Source organism: Hibiscus syriacus, unplaced genomic scaffold (assembly GCF_006381635.1).
Source record: "Hibiscus syriacus cultivar Baekdansim isolate YM2019G1 unplaced genomic scaffold, ASM638163v2 tig00110984_pilon, whole genome shotgun sequence".
In the NCBI taxonomy this organism is placed as follows: Eukaryota; Viridiplantae; Streptophyta; class Magnoliopsida; order Malvales; family Malvaceae; genus Hibiscus; species Hibiscus syriacus.
The window spans coordinates 782,365-792,010 of NW_024062938.1; the positions used below are offsets into that span (position 1 = coordinate 782,365).

The 9,646-nt window shown below is 33.0% G+C and overlaps 1 protein-coding gene across 1 annotated transcript; it reads right to left on the reverse strand.

Moving 5' to 3' along the window:
* Nucleotides 1-1,173: 1,173 nt before the first annotated feature.
* Nucleotides 1,174-7,211, reverse strand: LOC120148643 (mitochondrial Rho GTPase 1-like). The gene is made up of 15 exons (XM_039161709.1): nucleotides 7,054-7,211; nucleotides 6,659-6,880; nucleotides 6,277-6,409; nucleotides 5,724-5,873; nucleotides 5,298-5,474; nucleotides 4,822-5,076; nucleotides 4,338-4,406; nucleotides 4,145-4,200; nucleotides 3,891-3,972; nucleotides 3,569-3,780; nucleotides 3,423-3,492; nucleotides 2,938-3,050; nucleotides 2,530-2,680; nucleotides 2,100-2,286; nucleotides 1,174-1,270 (listed from the first exon to the last, which is right to left on the reverse strand). Exons 2-15 carry the CDS (start codon nucleotides 6,862-6,864, stop codon nucleotides 1,197-1,199), a joined length of 1,935 nt encoding a protein of 644 aa, XP_039017640.1. The 5' UTR covers nucleotides 6,865-6,880; nucleotides 7,054-7,211; the 3' UTR covers nucleotides 1,174-1,196.
* Between the last annotated feature and the right edge of the window lie 2,435 nt (nucleotides 7,212-9,646).

Here is a 9,646-nt window from a genome sequence, read left to right on the forward strand (position 1 = left end):
AAAATATGATATCAAATTCAGATATTCAGATCTGTTACAGATGCAGAGGAAGTGAATTTAAATTACACAGTTCAATTGTATAACACCAACCAAAGATTCTTATTTGAATCTAAATCCAAAATCGTCTAAATAATACCGTAAATACTGAAAGAACTAAAATATGAGGCCTCCTGTTTGTTAGAGAAGAAAAATCTCCAAATTCAAGATCAGGGGTGTAAATGACAACAAAAACACATTTGATGAACTGTTTGTGAATCATTTGTACAATGTTCGTTTTTATTTGTTTATACAAACGAGTATGAATAAAATTTGTGTTTATTTAATAAATGAATGAACACAAATAGAATTATGTCAATTTGTTTATGTTAACAAACAAACTCATTTATAAGTTGATTTATCGACTCGTTTATTTTTCTCATTTTTCTTTTATTTTTAAAATTTTAAATATTAATGAAGATGGAGACTAAATTGAATATAAGATAACCTTTGAAGTTCAAGCTTTAAAGCCTAAGGAACTTAAGGACTAATAGCGTAATTTCATCATTTAGTTGGTTTTGCTCTATTTAATTTTCTTTGTTTGTTTAGTTCGATAACATTTTTGAACATATAAACGAACATGATCGCAAATGTTAAATGAATGTGTTCGTGAATGCTAAACGAATTGAACACAAACATCTTTAAAAATAAAGAAACGAACACAAGCATGACATTAAACAAATATGTTATTAAACATTTAAATGAACATAAACCAAACAAGAAAACTTCCAAAAATAAACAAACGAATAGGAACACAACCTTATTCATTCAAACCCGATTTATTTACACCCCTATTCAAGATGAGGTTGAAGGCAACACCTTTGACACTATTCAATTGTATCTCAAAATGTGCAAAAACAGAGATTTTTTCAGAAAAAAAAAGAGTAAATAGGGAAGCAACGAGCATTGCAACAAAATGGATCGGAAGGTATAGGCAAAACTTTTATTTCACAATAACTCGGTTCACTCATTTTCTCTTGATATTGTACAGATCAAACAATTCCACAACTAAATAGGGGAGTCGCATTTTGCAATTTTTCCCCTACACGAGGATTTTGAATACAATCCAGAAAAGTGGACCACAGAAATTTGACAAAGCATGCAAAATTGTTTCTAAGATTACCACATCCATGTCTCGGAGACGGGAGAGTCATCGTCCCTCAACCAGAGGCATTCTTCCTTGCTGCATATATGCGGTAAGCTGCAACTCCAACAATGGCTACAGCAGCTCCAACTGCAAAAGGTTAAAGCATTGGAAATGATCAACAGTTCGGTATAGTGACTGATAAAGCTAAAGGGCATGCCATTCAAGTTGAAGCAATTTTGAAGCAGTGCAAGTACCATCTCAGTTTAACGATAATTTTTACTAGGAAAAGCCTCAAATACATACTTCAGCTTACGTATTAATCCCTCCAAGAAAGTCACAACTGTTGCAGTTGCTTAATAGAGAGTAATGGTTAATTACTTTTAGGAAAAGATTATTATTATTATTTTAGGAGATATCAGTTACTATTTTATTAGGAAAGTATTAAAGATATTATTTATGAATATCTTATACTATTAGAAGTCCTTCCTTAGTTGGAGTCGTGGTTTTTAGTTACTTTCTTATAAGAGAGGCAAATTGAGAGCTGAATAAAGAAAACAAGGTTCTCATCAAAAGTCCTAAAAGATCTTGATCTCTCTTCAAACTAGTCCTAAAGGTTTCGGTCTCCCTCCGACCAGCTGAATCATTAATCGTAAACACAAGATCGCAAGATTGTACCGACAACACCCCTTGGAACAAACATTAAAGCTGAGGTGTGTAAATTTCCAATGCACAGGCTTAAACAGAATCAGAACTAGATCTTATCAAAGGGTTTAAGACTATATATTATATCCAAGTGGACGAAGGCAGAGAAATGCCCAGTACTGATCACCCGCAGAAGAAGATAGAAAATTGTAAAAGATGTGCACAGCAACGTGTCATCAGAATATCTCACCGTGATAAACAATATTTTCAAGAACCCAAAGCTTCAAGTGCATTGAAAATAAAACAGTTCTGAGATACTATACAATCAGCATACCTGAAACAAACATGAGTGATCGGTTTACGAGCCGATGGTACTGCTTCCGACTTCTACCAGCCTCAGTTTCAGGAATGCTCAAATGAGGATGTTCAGCAGCATTTACTATCCTTCGGAATATGTTATTGAAATCACTCAATTTTGAGCTGATAGGTATCGGTGCCTCTATCCCCATATCCTGGCTGACCTGAAAAAGAAAATTTTGAAACACAATGCACTTTCACTCCAGCTCTTCAAAATGAAAATTTAGCAGGACTTATTTCACTATCATATCAGAGATAGATCAACAATGTCAAGAACACTGTTACCTCTTCAAGGACACAAGTTTCACTTTATGACACTGTTAAGACATTTTACTTATTAAAGAAAAAGACATTCTACTTATTCACGCAAGAAAATTAAATTAGTAAAAAAGACTAAAGCATGATACCCTGGTAGAATTCTGTATTGCCATTGGAAATGAATCCAGATCATCTTTAGCAGCAACAATGAGGCAAGGCACCTCATAGCCAGTGTCTTCACCATGACCAGCAACATCCATAAGCAATTCAGTTGTTCTCTTCCATGAAGACTCGTCAGAACTAACAAAACCAGACAATCATGAAGTAGAACTTACAAAAAGAAAAAGATGGGCATATGCACCTATATGACTTTTTACAAAATTAAACATGGAACAAAATGATATTATAATCATTTTATCAGCACAAAGAGCACAATCCAAGCACATGAGAGTAACCCTTTTCATGAATATGATCACAAAACTGAAAATGAATAACCAAGAATAGCTGATACCTCTAAATCTAAAATCCTACTTCAGAACAACCATGCCTCGAGTTACCTGTCATAAACAAATACTGCTATGTCACAGGCAGCCAGTGACTCTTTACTAGACAGCAGTTTTGCAACTCCATCTTCAGGGATTTCTCGCAACACTAGAGTTTTCTTTATTCCCTAAAAATGACAAAGAAAAAATATTAAAAAGAAATCACTAACCCAAAAGCTGAAATATTAACACAATATATATATATATATTGTGTTAAGAGTTACAAAAGGAATTGATTTGATACTGCAAGAAGCATGTAGATTTTGACAGTTTTTACATCTTAAAGTAAATACAACTTCGAATATTATCCCACTTGAACCTTATAAAATGTCTTTCCAGTGCACCCATGACACCCCACTTTATGGTATAGACTCCATAACAGCAAGAAATGCATGTGTGTGGAAGTCCCCAATTCCCTCAAAGGACAAAGTAAATCCCTCGGTTTAGAGGTGGGGACTTCTTTCATTATTGAATCACAATAATAATTTAATGGCAATTACCCAAGGTAGTTCCACAACATTCACAGCATATTGCTCATCAGCAGTTGGGGAATATGAATCGGAATACGGCCTACATTAAAGTAAAAGAAAGTTAAACAAATCGTGGAAAAAGAACTAGCTATCAGGAAAAGAATTCTAATGAATACCTGCCAAGAAAAGAATTAATTAATCCAGATTTCCCAGCATTTGCTGGACCAAAAACAAAGCACTGCAAAACAGTTCTTTCTGATTGTTGCTTCTTTCGGTCCAGACGCCTTCTCCTCGTCACACGGATGGCAGAGGAAGGATCACCAGGATATCCAATGTATATCAAGTTCTCCAAGCTACGAGCTGGATCTAAGAGTGTCATAAGCTCCCACTACAATACACAAAATAACTCATAAATTAAAGTACTCGTCTGACCCATAATAGCAAAACTATGCAGTTCTGAGTATAATATTCCCATTTTCAAGAGCAAAGCAGGAATACCTCTGAAAAAAATGCATCAAGTGATAGCCCTCCTAGAGCAGTTCTTTCTGCAGCATCCTTATATGGAGCATCATTCCAAGGACTGAAGTTGAAGGGAAAATGTCGAGCATGATTCAAACATTATCACATTTGCAACTTATAATAATAAAGATCTCCTAGGTGTGCAAAATTCATATAAAGCTTATTACAACAGTTGAAAAAATCACAATCTAGCAGAAGAAATTGAAGTAAAATGTATCAAATGGGAACCATACTTTTCTGGAGCAGTTGAAAAAACATCTTCGACTTCGATAGGCCGAAGGTTATTGTCCTGAAAATAACAATATTACAATTCATATAACTTCAAAAACTTTATAAGAAAATAGGAATATTGAACATTTTAAACTGGACAGGACAATGGAAAAGGCAAGGGAACTACAAATAAAATAAATATAGGCAAAGACATACTAAGTCACTGTCAAATAATTCATAGACCCCCTTCAGGAATTCAATAGCCTCATTTGTCAGCTCCACGCTCTACACAAATGGCAACACAAAAGTGCAAAGAGTCATAAGCAGTAGTTCAAAAAATGATGAATCTATACTAGATTATTGCCAATCAGAAACAGCAAAATTCATAATTGGCCTAATGAAAATCAGCCAATTTTGGCGGTGCTCAACTTAAACCACAGCCAGGTATTCCACTGGTCACCGAATGTAATACTAATAAGATTGGTCATATCAAAATCCAGAGTTCACGAGAAATTTTAAAAAAAATACTCTGTAGCAGAAAGAATTATTACCAATTCTAACTATTGCTCATGCGGACAATTTTATAAGCAAAAACTAATGATCAGACAATGCAAGTTGAAAATGAAAACAAATGGAGCAACAGCTTTAAATGCGCTTATTCAGCGTTTTCATAAGAAAGAGAGTTCATGTTAAGCACTACCTGATCAGGAGCACGTTTAAATGAAGCATATGGAATTAGATCATCTGAAAGTTTGATATCATTGTTATATCCAAATTTCCTCAAGACAGTCCATGTTGTCTCAAGGCGTCCTTTCTCTATGAATAGTGCATGAAGAAAAAGAAAACCAGTCAACGTGAGACCACGTTCATTGACTCCTTCAGTCAACTTATCCTGCACAACACGTTTCACACCAACTATTTCCGAAGGTTGTAATGGAGCATTGAAACATTTGACCTGTTTTACAACAAATTATTAGATTCCTAGATGCTCGAGCATCAGATCTCTTAAGTTAGCATTGACATAAAGATTATTTAAATTTTAAATAGATCAGCATTTCAATACATCAAGCAACAGATAGCAGAATCATTATTCATGAAACAGTCAGTCAGCCCATCATTCAACCTCATACCACCCATTTTGAGAGTAAAAGATATAAAAAGGAACATTTGAGGAACCTGAAAATTATTCAATTCAGCGTCACTAAGAGCACCATCCCTGTCATGATCACAAAGAATAAAAATTCGCTTCAAGGCTCTAACACACCGTGGTTTCAGAGTTTGTGTTTCTTGATCAAATAAAGGCCCGGTTGGATGAAGCACTGCCTTTTGCGCGTAGTAGAAAACTTCAGGGATCTATAAAAAAAAGGATATACAGTAAAGTTTCAATTCCTGATAGTACCAGCGGGTTCTACAAATATCAATTAGTGTCATACAACTAACTACAAGTCCACAATGATGTCAGCTATCACATTTGCACAAATCGGATCAAGAAGAAAAAAACAAGAATCCTTGCTGAAACCAGTCTAAATTTTATCATGTTTATGGCATTTGCATTTCATATTAACTTTGAAAAAATGAACAACAGAGGGCCTATATCCAAACCTGAATGTGTTTATATGCTGAACACTCAATACAAGTTTCAATTTCTCGAAACTGTTGCATTATTGGTGACATCACCTGTTCCAAGCTCACCTGTTGCTGGTCATCTCTTAAATCCAACTTACAGCCTACTACAATTACAGGCACCTTCACCTGGTCAATAATAATTTACATCAGTTTCTGCAGCAGTCGATTCATGAAGAAAATAACACCCCACCCAGTTTACAAGGTCACCTAAGCAAACATAGTGGCATATATTATGGTGACCTTAACTGAGCCAATTAGCTGCCAAAAGCATATTTACGTTTCTAAGACACAGGTTCAAATACTGTTAAATTGAAAAATGAAAATGTAATATTAGATATGATTTTAATTCACAAGTCATTTTGCTCATATCAATGTCAACTTTGTAGAGTTTGAATTGAATCCAACTCAGACACATAAAGCAGAATTAAGGGCTGGAAGAGCTTAGCAACATTTTTTAACTTCATCTCCCCTTCACATGTTTTCCAGAAAAAATAATAGTGCTAGTACAAATGCAAATTAAGATACAAACCTCTAAATGGCGAAGTTCCGGAAGCCAGAAAGTACTCAATCGGTTAAGAGTTTCAGGCTGATCACAGGCATAAGTAAGCACAACAGCATCAGCTCGCTTCAGCTCTTCTGCTAGTTTACCTCTATCCTCCGGACTAACCAAAAAGAAACTAAAAAATTAAGCCAAAAACACGACAATAAACAAAACAAACAAGAAATTTTCTAATCGCATTCAACATTTTTTTCGTTAAATCCAACTAAGTCGCACCTAAAGCTGTTACACGAAATTTATAGTTATGTCACTATAAATTCATTTACACCAACGGAAATTAGATATTGCTTCAAATATTAATTTTCAAAAAAGAAAATTGAGTAATAAATAGTGTACGAAAAAAAAACTATACTTGGAGGAGGTGTCGATGATGGTGATTGGAACACGGTCAGGGTAGAAATCTTCCGGCAACCTCGTGGGCGGCAACAACCGAGGCACATTCGTTGGGAAAGTTTCGGCGGCGGCTGTCACAATCAAGCTAGACTTTCCAGTGCCTCGATCACCGGCCACCACTATACGAACCCCGGTCTTCCCTTCCGGATTCGATGATTTAGCCATTCGGAAAAATCAAGAGCTACAAAAAGAAAAATAAAATAAATGAGAAATTGAAGCTTAAGATAGCGAAGTGGCCACAGATATGGTGCAACACCAAAACAGGTTTAAATACACTAGAATGAAGTGCAAAAATTTGGATTATGATAAACAAGAAACGGAAGGGGTAAGAGAGTGGCATGGAAAGTAAATAACCTGAAGATTGAGGCGAGATGGATAAGTGGCAGTGTTTTTGGTTCTGTTCGCGGATACAAGGCCGCAAAACCCTAGGAAAGGGCGGCAGAGGCGATGGGAGGCTGTGAGCCTTTGGTGGAGGCGCTTTTTTTTCTTTTTGGGAAAGTTCGCCAACAAGAAGTTTCCCGGACTCGAGCAAAGATGATTGTAATTTTTTTTCTCTCGATTAATTTGTATTTGTTTCGAACTGCGAGTGCCGTTTTCCTGTTGGGACAATCATGGCCATTAATACTAAGTTGGCTACTGGACGGCCAGGATTTGATTTTTGATCAGAATTAACATTTTTGTCGTATTTTTATAACTATGATTTCCATATCTAGTGGGTGTAAGAAAAACTCGACTCGATTAGATTTTTATTTTTAATTTCGAGTTATTCGAGTTAACTTAAATTATAAATTCGGTTTTCGAGTTCGAGTCGAGTTGAAATTTTAAATTTTCGAATTACTCGAAAAGCTAAAAATTTAACTAAGTATTTTGACAGTTTTACGATTTAGTCACAATTTCATTATTTTCTCAATTCCTCATTCATTTTAAGTTCATTTTTTACCAAATTTGAATCACATGCTCCTAAATCACAGTAGAATACATGTGTACTTTCAATTCATCTTTTTTATAATAATTTTTTATTTTTCAATTTAGTCCATCAATTTTTCATAATATCCTTATTTCTTCAATTCGTAATTTATTTTAAGTATGTCTTTTTACTAAATTTGAGTCTCATGCTCCTAAACCATAGTATAATACGTGTGTACTTTCAATTCTTCTTTTTGATAATAATTTTTTTATTTTTCAATTTAATCATTCAATTTTTCATAATCTCCTTATCCCTTCAATTTATCATTTATTTTAAGTTCGCTTTTCAACAAATTTAAACCACATGCTCATATACCATAATAGAATATCTATGTAACTTCAATTGTTATTTTTTTACTAAAGATGTACTCTCTTTTTTATTTAGTCCTTTAATTTTGCATTTAACTCAATTTGATCTTTTGACTACAATTGTTTACAAATTCTTTCTTATCATCAATTCCTTGACTCATTTATATTATCATCAATATTTTATCCTCAAAATACTTTCTTTAAAATATAATATTACAAATATATTTCATAATTTTAGATTATATTTGATATATTAAATAACATTATAATATATATATATATATGGTTAAATAAAGTCAAAAAACTGAAACAAATCATTGCCATAATACTTTAAATAATTATAATAAAATTAGTATAGAAACTGGAATAACTCGACTTAAATTTCTTAAACTCGACTCGACTCAAAAAAAATTTAAGTTAAGTTCGAGTTGTAAAATACGACTCGTCAACTCTAATAGCTCGAAATTTTTAACTTGACTCAATTGAACACTCATCCCTATCCCACACATCCTTTTACTTTAATTATCAGAAATTCATTCTCACAATACGTGAAAATTCAGAAATTTATCTAATTATTAATAAACACATGAAATTCTTTATCTTTATTAATTTATAGTATGTACATTATTAAACTATTAAATTTTATACCGATAAATTATTAAAATATTGATTTTTAAATCAACAACTTACAGTAAACTTAAATTTTAAAATTTATAAAATATGAGAATTAAATTTAATAAGTCAAATAAAATAAAATAAAATATTTTTTAGATTTTCAGAAAGTAAAATGTAAAATTTTATAATGAAAAAGTTATTAATATAATTTTTAGACATAAAAACAAATAATGTAGGAAATAAAGAACTTTCATAAGATACTTTTGTGTGTAGCAAATTTTCAGCATATCTCGTACACGGCGTCATAGATGTTTATGGCGGAACGAGATTTTCTTTAACTCAAGGATACAATTTTTTTAGGGTAAATTATGAAATGGTCACTTTTGTTTCGTTTTAATTAAGATGTAGTCACTAAAGGTTAATGACCGTTAAACATTTACCGATTTGTTGATGTTCGTTTTATCAAGTTTTTGTCACTTATGTTATCATTTTATTTAGCTTTGGTAACTTGGACGTTGAATGTCATTAGTTTGATGACGTGGCTCGTTGGTAAAATGGTTTAATTTTTATTTTAACCCCTACTTTGGATAAAATATTGATTACAATTCTTTTGTAAATTCAAATTAGTTTAGGGATAACATTTCAATTTGTCCATTTTTAATACGTTTTCTTCCCAATCCCATTGTTGTTCATCTTCTCCTTGCTTCTTCTTCAGACATCTCTGCTCCATTGCTCCATTTGCCTTCTTTCAAGAACTCATGTTGTATTTCAAGAATAATAAAAGATTTCCAACTTCCGATAACAAATAATAACACCACAAGTTTAGAGAAAAATGAGAGGGTATGCATCTAGAGATAAAATGAAGCTGGGTAATCTCAATTATACAAAATAAAATTCAATTTCCAAATATTAATATCGTAGAATGTCAAATCCAACAAGGAACAACAAGACAAATCAATAGATCTAAATAACCTGATAATCGGATACCACTCTTCGTAATGATTTTCCCTTGAGAAAATGCATCTGGTGAAACATAATCAATGGATCCAACAAAACA